Raw genomic sequence first — 25200 nt, forward strand, 5'->3', positions numbered from 1 at the left:
TTGTTTGAGCCGCGAGGAAAAAAACGTGCCTACCTTTAGCCATAATTATTAAGACTATCTATGACATCCCAAAAAATCAATGAGGTGAAGGAATTTGTATAGTATAACTACTCCTGTTATCTGCACCCTCCCACTTATCATTTTGCTCAATCAACACGAATTAAAAAAGTAAAATAAAAACATGTGCCATTTATTCCGCCAAGGTCGTTTGCCTCATTCTGATAATCTACTACTATTGAACCAATCAGTGAGTGGGAATATACGTGATAATCTACTACTATTGAACCAATCAGTGAGTGGGAATATACGTGACCTAGGTCATTATGAATAAATTTTATTGTGGGAAGTAAAAACACGGTCTAAACTCGTATGCCGTAAACTAACGCAGGGAATGAATGAATATTTTTTTTATTTAGACTACTGTTTTCGTTGCACTGCATTAATAATTTTATTAGTTACTATCACTAAATAATACGCATAATGTTGACATTTATGCTCAGAGCTGCGTACGTGATCAATTGCATTGGGGAAAATTTCAAAGTAATCAGATGGAAAAATGTTTAAAATGGCTAAATATAGAGCATACGGAATGTCAGAATATATTGTAACGAATAGTAAAATGATTCGGATGACCCTTATTTTGTATCCGTTAACGAATATCCAAATAGTAGTTTCAACACTAATCCAACAAAAGAATATTCTTACGGGATTTTGCGCAGCCGTAGAAAAATCGCCGCTGTGACAATATACATCTACTGTTCCCCAATTCATTTCAATGGAAGCTGATATTGAATAAAGCCATTTCACACACACACACAGACGTGTACTTTACATGTGCATGTCATATATTTATACAATGGCCACGAGTGTGTTAATTCTCCTCTTCACTCCGCTATAATTTACGCATTTTGAGTACACTTTCTGAATGTTGCCATTTTTTTGTACGAATCCATGACGACGACTAGGACCAACTGATAGACATCTCAGACGAAACAAAAAGACTCCTCGGAGCATAATAAAGTGTTGTTTTAATAAGTTAATAATTGCGTTTGTGTTAATATGACTACTCAAATCAATAATAAAGTGTTGTTTTAATTGTTGTTTTAATAAATTGATAATTAGGGTTTCACACTGCTAGCTTGTGTGAAACACTATTGTTTTTGTTGAGATTACTAAAATTATTATTATTATATTATTATTATTATTATTTACCGTGGGAGCCTATTTCTCCATGATCAGAAACAGATATCGATCTGGAACCAAATTTTCTATCGGGAAACCATGTGGTGGTTACTTGAAAAGTATTTTTGAAACTTCTGCGCAGACCGAAAGTAGCCGAATTTTGAACGGTAGCAATAAATAAAAAATCGGCCATGGTTTCGCCAATTCTTTACCTATTTTAAAACAATTCACATTTTTGGCAACCCTGAATTTTTTCCGAGACAATGGCTATCTCACATTTTTGAATTTCGAACATTCATCTATGTCTTTTGTCGTTCGAAGTTTGAAAATTTAAATTTTTACAAAAAACTTTTTTATTTATGAATATTTTTTAGTCGTGTTTTACACAAAATTAACAAGTCATCTGACTTGTGCAAAAATGTGAAATTTTTTTGTCTCAGTAATTTTCCTTGGCCGCCATTGGGTAATTCAGTTTTTCAGTCCTAGATTAATTATTTATTGCTTGATTTGTATAAAACAAAGTTCATACATGTATACTCCGTTGTCTCAATTGTCATTTTTTTTGTTACCGATAGAGATATCTGTCGGCACCGGAAGTGGCTTAATTTTACCAAAAACTACAATTTTGACAGTTAGGTACCATTTTTCGAAAGCAAATATTATTTTGTTAAAAAACTGATATAACTAAAAGAGTGTGCCCTTTAAAGGCGCACAAAATGTTGGGATCGTTTTTTTTAATTTCAATTTCATTTTCGAGCAAATTCGATTAAGAGGTGAAAAAAGGTGTAAAATTGACCTATTTACAACCCATTCCGGCTTTTCAGATTTTAAAATATTTCTACGTAACTTTTATAAACTTGTAGCTATAATCCATACGAAGAAAATGTATGTTAAAATTAGTTTGTAATATAAGCAGTTACCTAGAAATGGGCAATTTTGCATAAGTCATTGTTTTCGTTATTTTGCCTGTAAAATAGTCAATTATTATTGGATTTTCACCAAAATGACACCATTTGATTCAAAAAGCAAGTATCCGTCATATCAAATTGATTACAATTTAAAATTGACACCGGAAGTCGCGCCATTTTGTCAAAGAATGCATTTTTAACTTTTAAAATCAATATTTTTTTCAACCAAGAATTATTTAATATGTATTAATAATTTTAACTTTTGGTTTACATTCACATATTAATAAAATTCATAAGGTCATATAGATTTCACAAAATTGTTTCTAACTTGTTCAGTTGCGGAGAAATAGGCGATTTTCAACAGGTCACTTTTCAAGGTTTTTGGTCCATAAAAGTGTCAATTATTATTCGATTTTCATAAAATTTTCACTGTGTGATACCTAATAACATTGACAATTTCATACAAGTACTTTAAGATTTTCATTATCACCGGAAGTAACGTCATTTTGGCAAAAACTATATTTTTAGCCTTCAAAACCGATATTTTATTCAAATGAGTTTGATTTGTAATATTTTTAAAATTATGATATTTGATTCCAATCAGCAAATAGATTGAACCCATACGATCATACAGATGGTTTCTAACTTGTACGGTTGCAGAGAAATAGACGGTTTTATACAAGTCACTTTTCAAGGTTTTTGGTCTATAAAAGTGGCAATAATTATTCGATTTACATAAAATTTTCACCATGTGATGCCTTATGCCATTTCTGATTTCATAAAACTTATTGAACATTTTCATTATCACCGGAAGTACTGTACACTTACATGTAACAAATGTATAAAATGAATTGATATTGCTGGATTTAGTTGAACCGGCGTCCATTTTATTTGGTGTATGCAATGCTTATAAGGAAACCTGTTTAATGGTTTCATTGGTACCGGAAGTGACATATGTTTAGGGTAACGTGGCACCGTCGAAACCGTAGTCATAAAAATATTCGATATTAAAAAAAAACACAGTAAAAATCGGTGCTCTTGCAAAAATCGTGATTTCACGGTCGGGTGTGACCGGATCAAAACACCTAAAGTATCGTTTGGTAGCTCGATGAATGGGCTATTGTATGACACACTTCCTATCTGATTCCTGAAAGCCGGTTCAGTGCTGCTTGCCGGTCTAGTTATTAGGGTTTCACACTGCGTAGCTTGTGTGAAACACTATTGTTTTTGTTCAAATTATTATTCTTATTATTATTCTTCTTTTGTTTTGAGTAGATCTCAGCAACTGCTTGTCGGATCGTTACGATTTCTTCGGTTATACTGGAAAAGAAGGTGTGACTTAGAGGATAAAGCTATTTTGAACGTTCTGCGACAATGCGAAATGTCCGAAATCACCGAAGCTCTCGTTTTTAGAAATATTTCAACAATAATCATTGGATTTTAACTTTCGATACATTTTGGCATAGTCGGAGACAGGGCACATAGCTACGCTACTTTTGATTTTTGATTTTCTGCAAATCTTCGCAAATATTAGGCGCCAAATTTCGAAAATTTAAATTTTTACAAAAAACTTTTTTATTTATGAATATTTTTTAGTCGTGTTTTACACAAAATTAACGAGTGAACTGACTTGAGCAAAAATCTGAATTTTTTTTGTCTCAGTAATTTTCCTTGGCCGCCATTGGCTAATTCAGTTTTTCAGTCCTAGATTAATTATTTATTGTTCGATTTGTATAAAACAAAGTTCATATGCTCTGTTGTCTCAATTGTCATTTTTTTTGTTATCGATAGAGTTATCTGTCGCCACCGGAAGTAGCGTAATTTTTCCAAAAACTACAATTTTGACAGTTAGGTACCACTTTTCGAAAGCAAATATTATTTTGTTCAAATCTGGTATAACTGAAAGGGTGCGCCCTTTAAAGGCGCACAAAATGTTGGGCCCAGTTTTTTTCATTTCAATTCCGTTTTCGGGCTATTTCGATTAAAAGGTGAAAAAAGGTGTAAAATTAAGCTATTTACAACCCATCCAGCGTCCATTTTATTTGATGTGTGCAATGCTTATGTGGAAACCTGTTTAATGGTTTCATTGGTACCGGAAGTGACATGTTTAGGGTAACGTGGCACCGGTGAAACCCGTCGTTACTGCATCGTAGTTCTAGTTAGGCTTTCAGACTTTCGTCTGAAAGCCTATTGAGATTACTAAAATTATTATTATTATTATTATTTACCGCGGGAGCCTATTTCTCCATGATCGAAAACAGATATCAATCTGGGGTTCAATTTTCTCTCAGGAAACTGGGTGGTGGCTACTTGATAAAGTATTTTCGAAACTTCTGCGCAGATCGGAAGTGGCCGAATTTCGTGCGGTGCATAAAAATTAAAAAACGGCCGTAACTTCATCAATTCTGCACCTATTTTCATACAAATGACATTTTCAGAAACCCTGGGTCTTTTCTCGAATGATAGCAGTTGAAAATTTCGAAATTTCGAAACTTCGTCGCTGACTTCTAGCGTTCGAAAAATGAAAAATGTTTTTTAAGAGACAATTTTTGTTATTTTTCAAAATTTTCAAATTTGGCCTACATTTTTGGGTACCTCAAGGCAATCCGATTCCAGTAATATAACTTTTATTCAGAGTTATCACCCTTTATTTTTCGATTTTTTTCGAATTTTCTGCCCATTTTTTGAGCCCGAGTTTCGTTTTACGGCCGAATCGACGATTCTGAAACTTCTGGAACATGAAGTTATTGTCCAAATCCAACTGATAAAGCTATTTCGACAAGGATCCTTCAACTGGAAGTGGTCGAAAAATTGTCCGATATTTTGAAGAAAACGCAAAAAATGGGTGCTTTTGGGAAAAACGTGATTTCTCCACCCGATATCAACGGATTAAAGAAATTAAGGTATCGGTGGGTAGCCCGGGGATTTGACTATCATATGATACCAATTCCACACGAATCCTATGAGAGGGCAGCAAAATATGACATGCTGGAAATCAAGTATTTTCTGATTAGGAGCGTTTTTGGACGCCTGTATCTCGAAAACTGCTCCAAGGATTTTTCTTAAACTTTCCCTATCGAGAGTCCCTTCGATAGTCTTGTGCATGAATCCATCCAATAAGACATTGAAATGTCTGGAATAGGTAAAATAACGTACTGAAAATCGAAAAAAATTGAAAAATCGTGAAATTTTGGAAAATGCTCTTTTACTTTATTATTTAAACGAATTTTTACAAAAATGTTACACATTCAGAAAGCTGACCTAATTACGATTCTAACGATGTATAATATGTATTGAAATATTTAAATTTAATTTTCGATATATTGACATTTTTGAATTTTTGGCGCATTTGAACATAGGATTCCTCAGGGCCATTTTATCTGATCAGATAATGTAATATATCATTATATAGTCCTGTGGCTATTTGATAAGCTAATCCGGTTATTAAAACTATCCCGACAACAATTTCCATACCGGACGTATTAAAAAAATGAAGAAAAAAGGTTTCAAAAAATTAGCGCTCGTGCGAAAAACTTGATTTCCCCATCAGATCTTAGCGGACCAGAAGAACTAAAGTGTCGCTGGATAGCCCCATTAATGGATTACCATATGACATCTGAATGATACGATTTAGATGGCTAGAAAATAAATTATGGTACGCCGAAAATCTAGTATTTTCCCTTTTGGAGCATTTTGAGACGCCATTTTCTCGAAAACGAAAACTATGATTTTTCTTAAACTTTTTTTACTCAAGAGTCCTATCGGTGGACTATGGCGTGAGTCCAAAAATAAAAGCATTGAAATAATATAAGTGGTCGAAAAAGAGCCTCAATCTTGGAAAAAAGTTGAAAAATCCTTAAATTACTGAAAATGCTCTTCTATTTTTCTTTCTATGGAAAACAGCTGAATGTATTTTTCTGAAACTTCTTGTACAGAAGGTTAGGTAACCAAACAACTTGTTGAATTATCCTGACAATTATCCAAAAACCGGAAGTAGTCGAAAAAATATCCGATATTTTGAGAAAAAAAATCATAAAAAGTAAAAAAATGGTGATCTTGCGAAAAAAGTGATTACTACTTAAGATTTCGATCCAACTAAAGTGTCATTGGATAGCCCTAGCCTGGACAATCGTATGACATCTAAATGGTAAAAATTCGCTGGTTAGGCAATATATAATGGGACTCTGAAAATCTAGTATTTTCATTTTGGGGGGCTATTCAGATGCTTTCATCCCGAAAACTTTTTTTTTTTTCTTAATCTTTTGTTACTTGAGCCTATTCAGACGCTTTTATTTCGAAAACTTCTCTTATTTCCTTTCTTAAACTTATGTTACTTAGAGTCCTAACGGTGGTCTAGGGTGTGAATCCAAATTTAAAAGCCTCAATATATTATAAATGGTCCGAAAGGGCCACAATCTTTCAAAAAAAAGTTGAAAAATCGTTATATCTGTAAATCTGCTTCTAATGGTATAAGGGAGATAAAACTGTCCAATGGATCTTTCTGAAACTTCTGCTATATGAAGTTAAGTTCCCATACCACTTATTAAATCTATCCCGATAATGATCCGTAAACAGGAAGTAGTCAAAAAATATTCGATAATTCAAAAAAAAAAAGACAGTAAAAATATCGGTGCTCTTGCAACAATCGGGATTTCATCGTCGGGTGTGACCGGATCAAAACATCTAAAGTATCGTTTGGTAGCTAGATAAATTGGCTATTGTATGACACACTTCCTGTCTAATTCCTGAAAGCTGGTTCAGTGCTGCTTGCAGGTCTAGTTATTATTATTATTATTATTTACCGCGGGAGCCTATTTCTCCATGATCGGAAACAGATATCGATCTGGAACCAAATTTTCTATCGGGAAACCATGTGGTGGTTACTTGATAAAGTATTTTTGAAACTTCTGCGCAGACCAGAAGTGGCCGTAATTTGAACGGTAGCAATAAATCAAAAAGCGGCCGTGGTTTCGCCAATTCTTTACCTATTTTAAAACAATCCCCATTTTTGGAAACCCTGAATCTTTTCCGAGACAATGGCTATCTCACATTTCTCAATTTCGAACATTCATCTATGCTTTTGTCGTTCGAAATTTGAAAATTTAAATTTTTACAAAAAACTTTTTTATTTAATAATATTTTTTAGTCGTGTTTTACACAAAATTAACGAGTCATCTGACTTGTGCAAAAATGTGAAATTTTTTTGTCTCCGTAATTTTCCTTGGCCGCCATTGGCTAATTCAGTTTTTCAGTCCTAGATTCATTATTTATTGCTAGGTTTGTATAAAACAAAGTTCACATACTCCGTTGTCTCAATTGTCATTTTTTTTGTTACCGATAGAGATATCGGTCGGCACCGGAAGTGGCTTAATTTTACCAAAAACTACAATTTTGACAGTTAGGTACCATTTTTCGAAAGCAAATATTATTTTTTTAAAAAACTGATATAACTAAAAGAGTGTGCCCTTTAAAGACGCACAAAATGTTGGGATCGTTTTTTTTAATTTCGATTTCATTTTCGAGCAAATTCGATTAAGAGGTGTAAAATTGACCTATTTACAACTCATTCAGGCTTTTCAGATTTTAAAATATTTCTACGTAACTTTTATAAACTTGTAGCTATAATCCATACGAAGAAAATGTATGTTAAAATTAGTTTGTAATATAAGCAGTTACCTAGAAATGGGCAATTTTGCATAAGTCACTATTTTCGTTATTTTGCCTGTAAAATAGTCAATTATTATTGGATTTTCACAAAAGTAACACCATTTGATTCAAAAAGCAAGTATGCGTCGTATCAAATTGATTACAATTTAAATTTGACACCGGAAGTGACGCCATTTTGTCAAAAAATGCATTTTTAACTTTTTAAATCAATATTTTTTTCAACCAAGAATTATTTAATATGTATTAATAATTTTAACTTTTGAATTACATTCACATATTAATAAAATTCATAAGGTCATATAGATTTCCCAAAATTGTTTCTAACTTGTTCAATTGCGGAGAAATAGGCGATTTTCAACAGGTCACTTTTCAAGGTTTTTGGTCTATAAAAGTGTCAATTTTTATTCGATTTTCATAAAATTTTCACTGTGTGATACCTAATGCCATTTCCAATTTCATACAAGTAATTTAAGATTTTCATTATCACCAGAAATAACGTCATTTTGGCAAAAACTATATTTTTAGCCTTCAAAACCGATATTTTATTCAAATGAGTTTGATTTGTAATATTTTTAAAATTATGATATTTTGATTCCAATCCCCAAATAGATTGAACCCATACGATCATACAGATACCAGAAAATGGTTTCTAACTTATACGGTTGCAGAGAAATAGACGGTTTTCTACAAGTCACTTTTCAAGGTTTTTGGTCTATAAAAGTGGCAATTATTATTCGATTTACATAAAATTTTCACCATGTGATGCCTTATGCCATTTCTGATTTCATAAAACTAATTGAACATTTTCATTATCACCGGAAGTACTGTACACTTACATGTAACAAGTGTATAAAATGAATTGATTTGGTTGATTCGGCGTCCATTTTATTTGATGTGTGCAATGCTTATGTGGAAACCTGTTTAATGGTTTCATTGGTACCGGAAGTGACATATGTTTAGGGTAACGTGGCACCGGTGAAACCGTAATCATAAAAATATTCGATATTAAAAAAAAAAGTAAAAAAACAGTAAATATCGGTGCTCTTGCAAAAATCAGGATTTCACGGTCAGGTGTGACCGGATCAAAACACCTAAAGTATCGTTTGGTAGCTCGATGAATGGGCTATTGTATGACACACTTCCTATCTGATTCCTGAAAGCCGGTTCAGTGCTGCTTGCAGGTCTAGTTATTATTATTATTATTATTTTTGATTAGATCTCAGCAACTGCTTGTCGGATCGTTATGATTTCTTCGGTTTGACTGGAAAAGTGGGTGTGACTTAGAGGATAAATCTATTTTGAACGTTCTGCGACAATGCGAAATGTCCGAAATCACCAAAGCTATCGTTTTTAGAAATATTGCAGTAATTTTAACAATAATCATTAGATTTTAACTTTCGATACATTTTGGCATAGCCGGAGACAGGGCACATAGCTACGCTACTTTTGATTTTTGATTTTCGGCAAATCTTCGCAGATATTAGGCGCCAAATTTCGAAAATTTAAATTTTTACAAATTTTTTTTTTATTTATGAATATTTTTTAGTCGTGTTTTACACAAAATTAACGAGTCATCTGACTTGAGCAAAAATCTGAATTTTTTTTGTTTCAGTAATTTTCCTTGGCCGCCATTGGCTAATTCAGTTTTTCAGTCCTAGATTAATTATTTATTGTTCGATTTGTATAAAACAAAGTTCATATGCTCCGTTGTCTCATTGCCATTTTTTTTGTTGCCGATAGAGTTATCTGTCGGCACCGGAAGTGGCGTAATTTTACCAAAAACTACAATTTTGACAGTTAGATACCACTTTTTGAAAGCAAATATTATTTTTTTCAAATCTGGTATAACTGAAAGGGTGCGCCCTTTAAAGGCGCACAAAATGTTGGGCCCAGTTTTTTTAATTTCGATTCCGTTTTCGGGCTATTTCGATTAAAAGGTGAAAAAAGGTGTAAAATTAAGCTATTTACAACCCATCCAGCGTTTTCACATTTTAAAATATTACTTCGTAACTTTCATAAACTCGTAGCAATAATCTATACGGAGAGAATGTATGTGAAAATTAATTTGTAATATGCGCAGTTGCCGAGAAATGATCAATTTTGCATGAGTCACTCTTTACGCTATTGTGCCTGTAAAAGTGTCAATTATTATTGGATTTTCATAAAAGTGGCACCATTTGATGCGTAATGTCAATTTTAACTAGGTCAAACCAATTTAACATTTTCAATGTCACCGGAAATGACGTAATTTGGGCAAAAACTGTATTTTATAGCCTTCGAAACAAGTAATTTATTCAAATGAGTCGTATTTGTTATTTGTTTAAAATTTTGATATTTGATTCAAATCAAGTAAAAGAATAAACCCATACGATCATATAGATATCAGAAAATGGTTTCTAACTTGTTCAGTTGCGGAGAAATAGGCAAATTTCAACAGGTCACTTTTCAAGGTTTTTTGTCCACAAAAGTGTCAATTATTATTCGATTTTCATGAAATTTTCACTGTGTGATACCTAATGCCATTTACGATTTCATACAAGTAATTTAAGATTTTCATTATCACCGAAAGTAACGTCATTTTGGCAAAAACTGTATTTTTAGCCTTCAAAACAGATATTTTATTCAAATGATTCTGATTTGTAATGTTTTTAAAATTATGATATTTGATTCCAATCAGCAAATAGATTGAACCCATATGATCATACAGATACCAGAAAATGGTTTCTAACTTGTACGGTTGCAGAGAAATAGACGATTTTCTACAAGTCACTTTTCAAGGTTTTTGGTCTATAAAAGTGGCAATTATTATTCGATTTACATAAAATTTTCACCATGTGATGCTTTATGTCATTTCTGATTTCATAAAACTAATTGAACATTTTCATTATCACCGGAAGTACTGTACACTTACATGTAACAAATGTATAAAATGAATTGATATTGCTGGATTTGGTTGATTCGGCGTCCATTTTATTTGATGTGTGCAATGCTTATGTGGAAACCTGTTTAATGGTTTCATTGGTACCGGAAACCATGTGGTGGCTACTTGATAAAACAATTTTGAAACTTCTGCGCAGACCGGAAGTGGCCGAATTTCGTGCGGTGCATAAAAATTAAAAAACGGCCGTAGCTTCGTCAATTCTGTACCCATTTTCATACAAATGACATTTTCAGAAACCCTGAGTCTTTTCTCGGACGATAGCAGTTGAAAATTTCAAAATTTCGCTGACTTCTAGCGTTCGAAAAATGAAAAATGTTGTTTAAGAGACAATTTTTGTTATTTTTCAAATTAGACCTACATTTTTGGATACCTGAAGACCATCCGATTCCAGAAATATAAGTTTCATTCCGAGTTATCACCCTTTATTTTTCGATTTTTTTCAAATTTTCTGCCCATTTCCCAACCCTTATATTTTTTGGAAAGGATAAATCGATAGTTCTGAAAGTCCTGGAACATAAAGCTATATAGTCAGACCGCTGGATAAAGCAATTTCAAAAACGATCCGGAAACCGGAAGTAGTCGAAATAATGATAGATATTTCGAAAAAAAAGCAAAAAATGGGTGTTTTGGGGAAATGCTACTCAAAACATCTTTGTTTATGGATTATCGATTATTATCGATTATGGATTAATTATGCAATATCGATGCAGGTTCAATCACGAAACTTGCGTTTACAGCATCTAGTATATCTTTCGAGCTGCTGATATCTATACGCTTATAGATTGCAGTTACACAGAGTACATGTACAAGTGTATATGCAGTAGAAAATCGGGAAGTTGAACGAACAAAGGAATGGAATCATTCAAAAGTGTACTCAAAATAAGTAAATTATAACTGGGTGAAGGCTAGAATTAACACACGTGTGGCCATTGTATAAATATATGACATGCGCATGTATTGTACACGTCTGTGTGTGAAATGGCTTTATTTAATATCCGCTTCCACCGAAATGAAATAAGCGGCACACAGTAGATGTATATTGTCACAGTGGATATTTGTCGTAAGAATATCCCTTGGTTGAATGCATGTAAATGTACAGTATTGTATGGATACGGAATTTGTAATATAACAAATACATGGCGCTGTCACTTTTGTGACTTTCGCAGTGTACCCCCTCCCACCCATATTATTTTAATACATCATAATACATTATTATCATATACCAGTGACAGTCAAGACTTGCTAAACACTTTTCACCAAGTAACACAGCGTAAGAATATATAGTCCGCGTGTCAAACCCAACATCTCATGTTTTCGCGTTTCTGACCACGTGACTTACGGTTAACCGCATTGCGGAGTGATTTACATGTATGGCACTTTGATTTATGGATGGTTGATTTAGATTAACTGAAGCTGCAAGTAATGAAGTATTGTGTAAAATCTCATCGAATATAATTTAAAGTTTGGATTTGATAGCAGCCAATAAGATGAAATGATACGTTTAAAAAATTGTAAGTTATTCATTGTTTGCATACACGTACATTGTGGCACCACGTTATACATGTACAGTGTGTTAGAAATAAAACATACAACCGTAGCTGTCTCGCCAACGGTTAACATATCTTGTATTCAACTTAAATAAATTACATTTTTCGTCAACATGCTTTCATCGGGATGATATCAGCACTCAAGCGATTCACCATGTTTCACCGCGAAACACCATAATTCACTGCGAAACACCCTATTTCGCGGTGATTTGGCTAGCTGCCGTTTCACTAGCGATTCTCCAAGATTCCAACGTGAAATAGAGTGTTTTTCCACGGTGTTCGGCGATTCTAGTCCCAAACTCCTGCACTGTAGTGTATAACCCAAAGATCATGGTTCCTTTCGATATTCATGCATATCGGATCATAACTTTCTGAATTATGGCCCCTCATTGTACGAAAAATCGCGTTTTTAGCTTGTGGTCCCCCTAGAGGTCACCATTTTTATCCGATTTAAACCAACGTTTTAGTATATCACCGTTACATCCTGATTATGGTCCCTGATTGGTCGGAAAAAACGTTTAGCCTCTGGTTGATAATTTGGCGTCTGATGGTCACATTGAAATGTGTTCGTATATTGTTGTCACCCCCGTCCGTCCGGCGTCCACAATTGCTTGTGGACGCTCTAGAGGCTAAAGTTAATATCCGATTGACTTTAAATTTATACACAGTGTTTAAGGTCATGAGACGAAGAATCCTATTGATTTTCAGCGATTTCCGATAATTACTGCCAGAGTTATGGCCCTTGATCACTTCAAAAAATCTTGTGGACGCTCTCGAGGCTAAAGTTAATAACCGATTGACTTTAAATTTATAGACAGTGTCTAACTCTTAAACGACCCAGAGGTTTGACGTCATAACGTCATAAAAACCCACGTCATAATGGTCAATGGTATTAAAATATATATATGCATTTTAAAGTCATATCATTAATAAACAACTGTAGATAGACCCTTAATTTAAATGGATGAAATAATCTAAATTTAATGCCATTTTCATAAATATAAATTTATACAAAAAATTAATTTAGACATTTCATGCAAAATCCATGTATATAATGGTTATTTCTATTTTTTTTTTTTTTGTTCGGCTGTTGTGAACTAAAAATTATTCATCATGAATCTCTTTTAATTTAAGCTTATTTAAGTACCGTAATAGAAGTTTGTTGATTAACTAAGCCTACTTCTATCACGTTCTAGGCCTAACGCAAAACTTATGGCCCTTGATCACTTCAAAAAATCTTGTGGACGCTCTAGAGGTTAATATCCGATTTACTTTAAATTTATACACAGTGTTTAAGGTCATGAGACGAAGAAGCCTATTGATTTTCAGCGATTTCAGATAATTACTGCCAGAGTTATGGTCCTTGATCACTTTCAAAAATCTTGTGGACGCTCTAGAAGCCAAAGTTAATATCCGATTGACTTTAAATTTATACACAGTGTTTAATGTCATGAGACGAAGAAGTCTATTGATTTTTAGCGATTTCCGATAATTACTGCCAGAGTTATGGCCCTTGATCCCTTTGAACAATCTTGTGGATGCTCTAGAGGCTAAAGTTAATATCCGATTGACTTTAAATTTATACACAGTGTTTAATGTCATGAGATGAAGAAGCCTATTGATTTTCAGCGATTTCCAATAATTACTGCCAGAGTTATGGCCCTTGATCACTTCAAAAAATCTCGTGGACGCTCTAGAGGCTAAAGTTAATATCCGATTTACTTTAAATACACAGTGTTTAAGGTCATAAGACGAAGAAGCTTATTAATTTTCAGCGATTTCAGATAATTACTGCCAGAGTTATGGTCCTTGATCACTTTCAAAAATCTTGTGGACGCTCTAGAAGCCAAAGTTAATATCCGATTGACTTTAAATTTATACACAGTGTTTAATGTCATGAGACGAACAAGTATATTGATTTTCAATGAATTTTTATGACTTGAACAACTAAATCCATGATGTTAAAAGTTTTGTATACTAAACATTAGCATGGGGCAGAACTTTATAAAAACCAAACAAATTCTAATGGTTTTCTGATAATTACTTTTATCAGATTTTAATGTATTATAAATGTTTAATTACCGAAAAAAGTAAAAATATGTGACAACTCTTGTTGACTCCCCGGACGATTTAGCTGCTGTGGGCGTATGTTTCGTTGCCTGGCAACCTATCTTTATTATATGCCCACATTGAAATGTGGTCGTATATTGTTGTCGCCCCCGTCCGTCCGGCGTCCACAAGCAAATGTGGACACTCTATAGGCTAAAGTTAAAATCCGATTGACTTTAAATTTATACAGTGTTTAAGGTCATGAGACGAAGAAGCCTATTGATTTTCAGCGATTTTCGATAATTACTGACAGGGTTATAGCCCTTGATCACTTCAAAAAATCTTGTGGACGCTCTAGAGATCAAAGTTAATATCCGATTGACTTTAAACAGTCCTTCATGTTTATAAAATTGTACTAGATCCATAAAAAGCTCCTGATACCTTGAATATATGCAGTTTAAAAGTAAACAAAAACTGAAAGTAGTTTATTAATCTCAATATTTAGGAGAGCGATTTAGCTAATTTGCAGGAGTCTTTAACCACTCCTTCGAAGGAAAGCCAACGTGCGTCGAGAGGAGCAGGAGCAAAAGCTCCCCTTAAACGTGAAGGACTGCTTTATATTTATACACAGTGTTTATGTTCATGAGACAAAGAAGCCTATTGGTTTTCAACGATTTTCGATAATTACTGCCAGAGTTATGGACCTTGTTCACTTTGAAAAATCTTGTGGATGCTGTAGAGGCTAAAGTGAATATCCGATTGACTTTAAATTTATACTCAGTATTTAAGGTCATGAGACGAAGAATCCTATTGGTTTTCAACGATTTCCGATAATTATTGCCAGAGTTATGGCCCTTGATCACTTTGAAAAATCTTGTGGAAGCTCTAGAGGCAAAAGTTAATATCCGATTGACTTCATATTGATACAGAATTTAAGGTCGTGAGACGAACAAGTATATTGATTTTCAATGAATCTTTATGACTTGAACAGCTAAATCCATGATGTTAAAAGTTTTGTATACTAAACGTTAGCATGGGACAGAACTTTATAAAAACCAAACAAATTCTAATGGTTTTCTGATAATTACTTAATGAGTTGTTTCTCTTAATCAGATTTTAATGTATTATAAATGTTTCATTACCGACAAAAGTAAAAATATGCGACAACTCTTGTTGACTGCCTGGACGATATAGCTGCTGTGGGTGTATGTTTCTTTGCCTGGCAACCTATCTTTTTTTCTATTTGTTTGCTTGCTTCATTTCCTGTCAAAATCGTATACATCTGATTATTACATCAGTAAAACTAAAATTTAGTACTATACATTTCGTATGTCATATGTTGTGTTGACACTCAGTTTCTATGTTTTAGAAAAGTGACCTCCAGTTACCCCCCCAGATATACGCCAAAATGATGCTAGAGACCTATCTTTCCCAAATGTTCGATCCCAGGCGGAGTTCCTTGTACCAGTGCTCGGTGGTATATGTCGCGGGCCCTGGATAATTGGGGCCTAGTCTGGGTCTGTCTATTGAATGCTACACTGATCGTTTCTCAAAATTCTCCTTGAATATAGTGTTGAATTATTATAAATTTGTCAGATATGACAAGAAATGATTGCTTTTGGCGAAAAATAAACTATTGTGGTGAAAAATGGACGATAAGGATTCCAAAATGCTGAGGTGGATTAAATCCTTATTTTCATATTTCAGCTATATAGGAACGTTCAGCGGACAGACGTCTGATCAGAGACTATTCCTAAAGGAACTCCTCCTTGGTATGAAGACCATATGCCATATAATTTATACATTTGTATGTTTTTTTTTTTAGGCCAAGCTTGAAGGTTTGAAACAAAAACTCGCTCATGGTGATCGTTTGGAGCCTCCACAGAGGGTAAATACAATCAGTTACACAAATAACTTTCTAAGTCTTAATTAGCATCAGGGCTCGACATTAACTTTTTAAGCAGCTTGACCTTTGGGCTAGTCTTTCAAAAATTTTACTTGCCCGAAGGTGCAAATTGGATAAATTTTGCTTTGTGTTAGGGTGACCCACCATAAATAAATATCTCCATATATCTCGACAATTACGCCACAATATTTATATATATGCCAAGCCTCAAATCAGTTTCACACAATTATAGTCACTAAATAAACGATCATGTTGTACTTAATAAGCTATGACCATTAATCATGTATAAATAATAGACTGAAAACTGGTTCCAAGAGTCGTCCATAACATCCAGACACTTTTGAGTAAAAGATAGGTTACGTGCCCTTGTTTTGAAATTAGTCTCGCTTAACCAGTCTATCGACCATTCTACGTCTGATTGACAGGTCGGGATAATCAAGACTACTTTTTTACGAAACGTAACAGAAAGCTAGAACAAGAAATTGAATTTAGAAATAAGCACGTTAGGTAGCTCAACAATCGTTTTAAGAAGCTTGTAAAAGTAAAATGAAACTACTGCTAGTATCATATTCCTGCCTAACCCGAGTGATTCAGATATATTATTTATACTAAACCAAAAGATGCCGCTCTTAACGGTACAGTTAATGATAAAGCGATTTAAAAAATGAAACGAACGTAATTTCTAAATCTGCTGTAATAACCAAGAAGCTTAATTTAACTGCTATCCAAAATCGTCAACAATAAATTTTTTACGGCTGTAATAGTTGATAGATTTGTAGAGAATTGCACGTGCCATGGCTATTTATAGTATCATACTGTCAGAAAGTTGGTCTCGGCACGGCGAATGTGCACGCTTCAGTGGTAGTCTCGAACTATCAGCGGTGGACTGTATTTCTGTGAGTACATGGGCCACCCTATTTGTGTGCTAAATAGATTATTGCAGGCCTTGGTTTTTTTTTTAGGAGCGCTCTAAATTTCGTGTCAGGAGCGTTCATATTCACGCTCCTTTCGAATCTGAGAGCCATCAAAAAACAATGAACTCATTGAATTGAATTTCCGTGGTTTGTTGTCGACGAAAACGAGTGAACACTAGTTTGAAGACGGTCGATCACATTGCGTCATTTAGTGACATTATGTTGATATAAGCGGCTCATACATTCGGAATTCTTCGCTGGACGCAGACTGAATAACTGGGCCGCTTATATCAATATCACGTAATATGACAGATCTACGACTGATCTTCAATACTACTACTAGCGTTATCTCATCTAACCTTGCCAACAGGGATCGCCACAGCAAAATGGCTGAAATTTAGCAGACAAATTCTTATTTTTATTCTGTAAATCTTGTTTCAATGAATGATAATTATATCCTCTTCTTGAGGAAAATACCGTGACAACTTCATCTATCGTTATCTCATCTAACCTAGCCATCAGGTATCGCTTTCGCGGCAGCAAAATGGCTGCATTTAGAATACGAATTCTTATTATATTCTCTAAGTCTTGTTTCCATGAATGATAATTGTATCCTCTTCTTGATGAAAATACAGTGACAACTTCATCTATATTTGGAACACTAGTCAGTTTTTATACGCCCACATTTTCATGTGGACGTATTATGCCATTGCCCCTGTTTGTGCGTCCGTCCACAATTTGTTTGTGGACACTCTACAGGTCACAATTTTTATCTGATTTTGACGAAACTTTAAATATAGGTCTTTCTACCAAAGATCTCGGTTTCTTTCGATATTGGCAAGTATCGGACCATAACTTCATGGATTATGGCCCCCGATTGTACGAAAAATCATGTTTTTAGCTTGTGGACACTCTAAAGGTCACAATTTTGATCCGATTTTTATGAAACTTAAAAGACAGGTTTATAACCCAAAGATCTTGGTTCCTTTCGATATTCGCACATAACGGATCGTAACTTCCTGAATTATGGTCCCTGATTGTACGAAAAATGTCTGTTTTAGCTTGTGGTCCCTCTAGAGGTCACAATTTTTATCCGATTTAAAAAAAAAACGTTTTAATATATCACTGTTACACGCTAATGATGGTTGAGTTCAAATTTCATGAAAATCAGACCAAAACTGCCAGACAAAATGGCTGCCCCTTGTACTCAAGTAGTGTAAAATATGGTATATCAAGGTTGTGGGCCCTCTAGAGGTCACAATTTTCATCCGATTTTGATGAAACTTGGAATGCATGTTTATATGGCAAAGATGCTTTCGATTAGCGCTTGTTGGATCGTAACTTCCTGAATTATGGCCACTGATTGTACGAAAAATCGTGATTTACACTACAGTGCTGGAGTTTGGGACAATAATCGCCAAACACCGCGGAAAAACACTCTATTTCACGGTGGAATCTTGGAGAATCGCTAGCGAAACGGCAGCTAGCCAAATCACCGCAAAATAGGGTGTTTTGCGGTGAATTATGGTGTTTAGCGGTGAAACACGGTGAATCGCTTGAGTGCTGATATCATCCCGATGTAAGCATGTTGACGAAAAATGTAATTTATTTAAGTTGAATACAAGATATGTTAACCGTTGGCGAGGCAGCTACGGTCGTATTTCTAACACACTGTGCATGTATAACGTGGTGCCACAATGTACGTGTATGCAAACAATGAATAACTTACAATTTTTTAAACGTATCATTTCATCTTATTGGCTGCTATCAAATCCAAATTTTAAATTATATTCGATGAGATTTTACACATAACTTCATTACTCGCAGCTTCAGTTAATCTAAATCAACCATTCATAAATCACAGTGCCATACATGTAAATCACTCCGCAATGCGGTTAACCGTACGTCACATGGTCAGAAACGTGCGAAAACATGAGATGTTGGGTTCGACACGGGGACTATATATTCTTACGCTGTGTTACTTGGCGAAAAGTATTTAGCAAATCTTGACTGTCACCGGTATATGATAATAATGTATTATGACGTATTAAAATAATATGGGTGGGAGGGAGTACACTGCGAAAGTCACAAAAGTGACAAATAGAACTTGCAACGGGAGTCAAAAGCGCTTTCAAATCAGACATAAGAAGCTCGTACTTACCGCAAAAATGAAATGAACGCGACACAAGTCTCTCCGATGTCAGAGAATATTAGTAAAGTATAACCGCTATCAAATCCACACAAAAATCCAAGGCACTCATTTTATTTTAGAAAAGAATAACTGTAGGCTCGATAGAAGAGCCTATTCTTCATGAACCCCAAACCAATGGTAACTGTCAACTTGTATGTTGTCATTCTCGTGCAGATTTGTTTGAATAACAGAAATGTCCCGTGTATCAAGATCAAAGAATAAAATCGCACGTAGCCACTCTTTGTTGTTTTTATGCGAATTCAATTAAACTAAAAGGGGCTCCGGCGCAATTTAAGGAATTATTTTTGAGCCAATATTAACCATCGCCAATTTTTTAAATCATGGGATAAAGTCAATTAACAAACAATACGGGTCTACTTTATTACAAAAACATTGGTGAACTTACCATTTTGTCTAAAATCATAACGCTAATCAACAAACAATACTATTGTTCTTTATTACAAAAACATCGGTGAACTATATTGTTTTTGTACATATTGTATTTATTTATTTGTTTGTACTATATGTTATACCTGATGAGTCTTGGCTTAAAGGAATAAAGAATTTGAACTCGAACTAATCGCTGTCGGGATGGCGAGCCAAGCTAGTTGATTATTAGGTAAATAAAACAATATAAACAACCAATGAGTAAAAGTGATCTATTCTAATCATTTAAATAATATACAAGTCAAGTACCGGTATTACCTTAACCGTGGACGGGTTTGCTTGTGGACGGGTTAACGGACACTCAACTTACAAATATTAAATCATCGCCGTATTGGCACTGACTGACCGCACTTCGTGCACGGACTGTTGAATTCTCGTTTAATTTATTGTGTTAATTTCACTATTGTTTAAAATGTAAACAAAATCTTATCTCGAGTACGTAGTACCGTATATCAAGCTAGTCTAGTAAGTAGTAGGCTAGGTTAATCCAGACTAAAACTTCTGGTAGACTCGATTGTCATCTAAGGGATTATATTTTCTGTACGCTGTCTATTTATAGAACAGTAAAACGATTGTAAATATTGCCACGATAAAAATTTAATTATAAGTCCAAGCTATTGTTGATAGAAAATAATAATGATTTACGTGTATCATAGATAATATTAAGTAACAATAGAATGAAAATACTGTTTGTTGTTTTTCGAGTTTTAGGCCATTATTACTTATTTTATGCATATTTTTGGTATGAACTTTTTTGGAGCAGTAAAATCTCATTCGGTCCAGCAATAGTTGGAATAATACCTGCCCAAATGTCCAGTAAAAAAAATATCATTTCGCATGGACTGCAGGGTACATGTATATGCAGTAGGAAATCGACAAGTTGGACGTACAAAAGAATGGAATCATTCAGAAAGTGTACTCAAAATAAGTAAATTATAACGGGGTGAAGACGAGAATTAACACACTCGTGGATATTGTATAAATATATGAGGCGCATGTAATGTACACGTATGTGTGTGTGAAATGGCTTTATTCAATATCGGCTCCCGCCGAAATGAATTGGGTGACATAAAGTAGATGTATATTGTCACAGCGGATATTATTCGACGAGTAAAACAGCGTAAGAATATACATGTAGTCCCAATCTTTTGGCGAGTTTCTGACCACCTAACATACCGTTAAGCGACCTGCGGAGTGATTTACTGTACGTGCTGTATGGATGATTGATTTAGATTAACCAAAGCTGCGAGTAATGAAGTAATGTGTAAAAGCTCATCGTATATAATTTATAGTTTGGATTTGATAGCAGCTCCAAATTGACGGATTACATCTAAGTTATAAACGAAGATAAATTGATATGTTTAAAAAATTGTAAGTTGTTCATAGTTTGCATACATTTTGGCCGGCGTTATGTATGTATAAAGTGCGTTGGGGAAAAAATCCTAACCGATACAGAATGCCGGTAAATGTCTTCCCGAGATTACCTAACTCATTTGTTATTCAAACCTGCCTGTACATTATACATGTACACGTTTCCCGGGAGCATTACTATATTACAACTCCTTTAATTTATTATAGACAATATTAGTTCGACCCTAGCTTAAGGTAGGCTCGCTAATTCCTTGCGGGAAGCACGGCAAAACACGATGTATTGTTATCGAAACACGGTGAATTCCTAGAGAAACACGGCGAATTCCTAGAGAAACACGGTGAATTCCTTACGAATCTTAGAGAAAAATCGCTGCGGAATCAAGCGAAATTTCACCGTGGTCCCTCTAGAAGTAACAATTTTTATCCGGGGGTGGACAGTAGAAAATTTAAGTATTCTTAAATGTGTAAGAATGATAACTTTACCTCAATTGGTAAAGTTATCATTCTTACACATTTAAGAACACATCCATTGAGTAATATAAAAACGGCCGAAAAATTGTCCTTGGGGTACCTGTTGCTATGGAAATGGTGGCAATCTTGGATTTCTGCGTATAATTTTAGTCAACCAGTTTCTCAGAAACTATTCTTCAAAATGTTTTAAAATTAAGCAGAGAGGTTACTGACATGTTCCTTTGTGCAATCGGCAAGTTTCATTACAAAATAATGAAAGCAGGTTATACACATTTTAATCTTTACTTCAAATTCTTTCACGTGTCACAGTTGCTATGGCAACAATATATCAGGAACTATTTTGCAGATTCCAATAAAATTCTCCTATTGCACAAATTTCAAGTATTTCAGTAGAACAACTTACGCCGATCTGTTCAATTCATTTATTTAATATTAATAAACTGACTTTTAATATATATATTTTCTAATGTATTTCTTATCAATATACAATATTTTCTTATTTTATTTCTTGTGTGTAAATTTACAACCGAACTTTGACATAGATAGAATAGATGTTATTCAAAACAACCATAACTACAATCAGTGACAGTAGGCCAACCTGGTGATGGTATTGCTACCATACCACTACTACATTGTAGGTCTAGCGGACGAATATTCATCTTCATTTTGTTTATTATGAGTGTCTGCCATACTTATTTAGTCCGGTGGCTGAAGGGGGGGGAATCGCCACCCGAGCTGTGAATTTATGAGACCAAGTTTTTCTAGACCAGTTTTGTGCGTAGATTCCGAACCTGGGAAGTGATCAAGCGTTTGAGGGGGCGTTTTCGAGATAGGGGTCAAATGTCTACAATGGGGGGTGATGTCATTATGTTGACATATTATATTAATAAAACATAAATTTCTAGGACTGTCCATCTGTAAATAAGTGTTTATGATGCCCCTGGACAACTGTTTTGATTTATTGGGAGGTGGAGTGGGTGTAGCAGGTGTGCACGTGTGGAGGGGTGGGGTTTGGGATAAAATTGGCGGGGAAATGAGTTCACGTTGATTTAAATGATTTTCTAAGTGCTTGATGAAACATCTCTAAATATGTTTATAAGATTCCTATTGTATGGGGGTGGACGCCGGGGTGACTTCCCGTTGTGGGGACGTGGGGGTGATGGCAGGTGGCAACATGTATTTTTGTGGACAGAAATCATTTAGTTCATAATTGAGCTTAAAGTGGTATCTCGTTAGCGTTTTCATTCAAAATATTAAATTATAATGGTACTTTTCAAGAGATATGGAAATGTAAATCAAAAACACATTAACTCAGAGATATGTTTAGTTGTTAGTTTATTCTTTGTCTTCATCAGAAGATTCAAAATCAAAAGTTCATATGAGCGAGATAAATATTTTCTTGGTTGCTGGCCAACAGCTCGCATGCTTCAGAAACCAATTCACATTGTAAATCTTCATTCCAGCCATGCAGCAAAGCAAAAGACCACGTATACGGCAAGGTGGTAATAAAGAAAGGTCTGTTATTTTTTCACCCAGAAAATCTTTTTTCTAGCGCCATCTAGTGATGTAAGTCGTCTTTCGCGTTATTTTCTACCTTTGCCCGTCTCATTATCGATCAAAATTTGTATATTTGGATCATCATTTGCGAAGAAAATGATTGGGATGTCTATTTCGCCCGAGCAAGAACGCAAAAAACAATTTGTTTCAGCACCTCCATTAATTTGCAATGCGAAGAGGAGTAGGTAAGATATTTTGGTGTCCTCGTGGTTGGTTGTCAGTTCTAGGATATTCTCGACACTTTCAATACTAATCTTGATATTTTTTGATCCAATCAAGATTAGTATTGAAAGTGTCGAGTATATCTCGGCCTACATGCTTTCAGTGGTAATGACTATCTGTCTTTCTTTTTCAAGATAATCCCAACTTTCTAACAATTTTTAAAGAGCTGGGATAGACAAATGATGCTTCTGATGACGTAATTGCTAGTTTAGAAAAAATTGTTTGTACATGTACCTTGTATGGCGAAAACAGACTTACATCCGTAGATGACACTAGAAGAAGTATCTTCTGGAGAAATTTTAATTGTGATGAAAAATAACAAAACTTTCTTTATTACCATCTTGCCCGAGTAGTCTTTTGCTGCACATTAAACGCAATAATTATGTTGCAGCAATATGGAGAAAGGTTGCAAAATTAATGATCGAACAAGCCGACTCTGCGATACAAGGTTGGAATGAAGATTTACAATGTGAAGGGGTATCTGAAGTATATCCAAAGGATATACGCAGGCTGTTGATCAGCCATCAAGAAGATATCTATCCCGCACATATTATAAGAATAAACTAATATCTAAACATGTGTTTTTTAGTACATTTCCTGATCTCTCGAAAAGTACCATTATAATTTAATATTTTGAATGACGATATTGCCACTGAACGAAAACTCGAGAAAACACTTTTCAGGTCAATTTTGAACCAAGTGGTTTCTGTCCCGCAAAATACATTTACCCTCCCCCATACAATGGTAATCGTATACACATATTTAGAGATGTGCAGTGGAATTGAAAAGAAATGTTTTTACCAAGCTCTAAGAAAATCATCAACCATGAACTCACTTCCCGCCATTTGTACCCCCCCCCCCCATCCATACACGCACACCTCCTACCCCCACCTCACCTCCCCACAAATCAAAATAGTTGTCCAGGGGCATCATAAACACTTATTTAAAGATGGGCAGTCCTAGAAATTTATGTTTTATTAATATATTATGTCAACATAATGACCCCCCCCCCCCCACACACACACACATGCTATCCCCACCCCACAAATCAAAACAGTTGTCCAGGGGCATCATGAACACTTGTTTATGGATGGGCCTGATCACCACCCAGATTTGGAATCTACACAAAAAACTGATCTAGAAAAACTTGGTCTCATAAATTTACAACTCGGGTGGCGATTCCCCCCCCCTTCAGCCACCGCACTAATTTAGTCATCTAAACAATTTCAAAGGCTTTTTATTTGAAAATCTTCAAAAATATTGATAAACAATATTGATATGGGACACAAGCTTAGTACCGGTAGCTCGTTTTAGTATATTATCGCTAGGCCTACACCCTAATGATGGTTGAGTTTGAATTTCGTGAAGATCGGACCAAATTGGGCGCCCCTCGTGTGCAAATAGTGTAAACATCTGGTATATCAAGGTTGTGGACCTCCTAGAGGTCACAATTTTTATCCGATTTTGCTGAAACTGCCCAACAAAATGGCCGGTCTTTGTACGCAAATTGTGTAAAAGTATGCAATACGAAGGTTGTCGACCCTCTAGAGGTCACAATTTTTATCCGATTCTGATGAAACTTAAAACATATCTTTATATCCCAAAGATCTCAATCCCTTTTGATATTTGTGCATTTCAGACCATAACTTTCTGGATTATTGCCCCTGATTGTACAAAAAATCCTGTTTGTTTTTAGCTTGTTCTCTATCCATCTCTTGCAAAATGTGGGCATATCCTGCCTGGCAGCCGCTGGTTTAGCTTTTGGTCCCTCTGGAGGTCAGTTATTATCCGATTTAAAAAACTGTTTGATTATATCAGCGCTACACC

At 34.8% G+C, this 25200-nt stretch overlaps 1 protein-coding gene across 3 annotated transcripts in view; it reads left to right on the forward strand.

Annotated features, from left to right (window-relative positions):
* Positions 1 to 25200, forward strand: part of LOC126825393 (caprin-1) — a 294531-nt gene that overhangs the window by 40636 nt on the left and 228695 nt on the right. For all 3 annotated transcript variants that reach the window (XM_050555032.2, XM_050555033.2, XM_056101546.1), the window contains exon 2: positions 16120 to 16182. In XM_050555032.2, coding sequence (XP_050410989.1) covers positions 16120 to 16182 — 63 coding nt within the window. The remainder of the gene's footprint in view (positions 1 to 16119; positions 16183 to 25200) is intronic.

This window comes from Patella vulgata, chromosome 6 (genome assembly GCF_932274485.2).
Source record: "Patella vulgata chromosome 6, xgPatVulg1.2, whole genome shotgun sequence".
NCBI classification, from domain to species: domain Eukaryota; kingdom Metazoa; phylum Mollusca; class Gastropoda; family Patellidae; genus Patella; species Patella vulgata.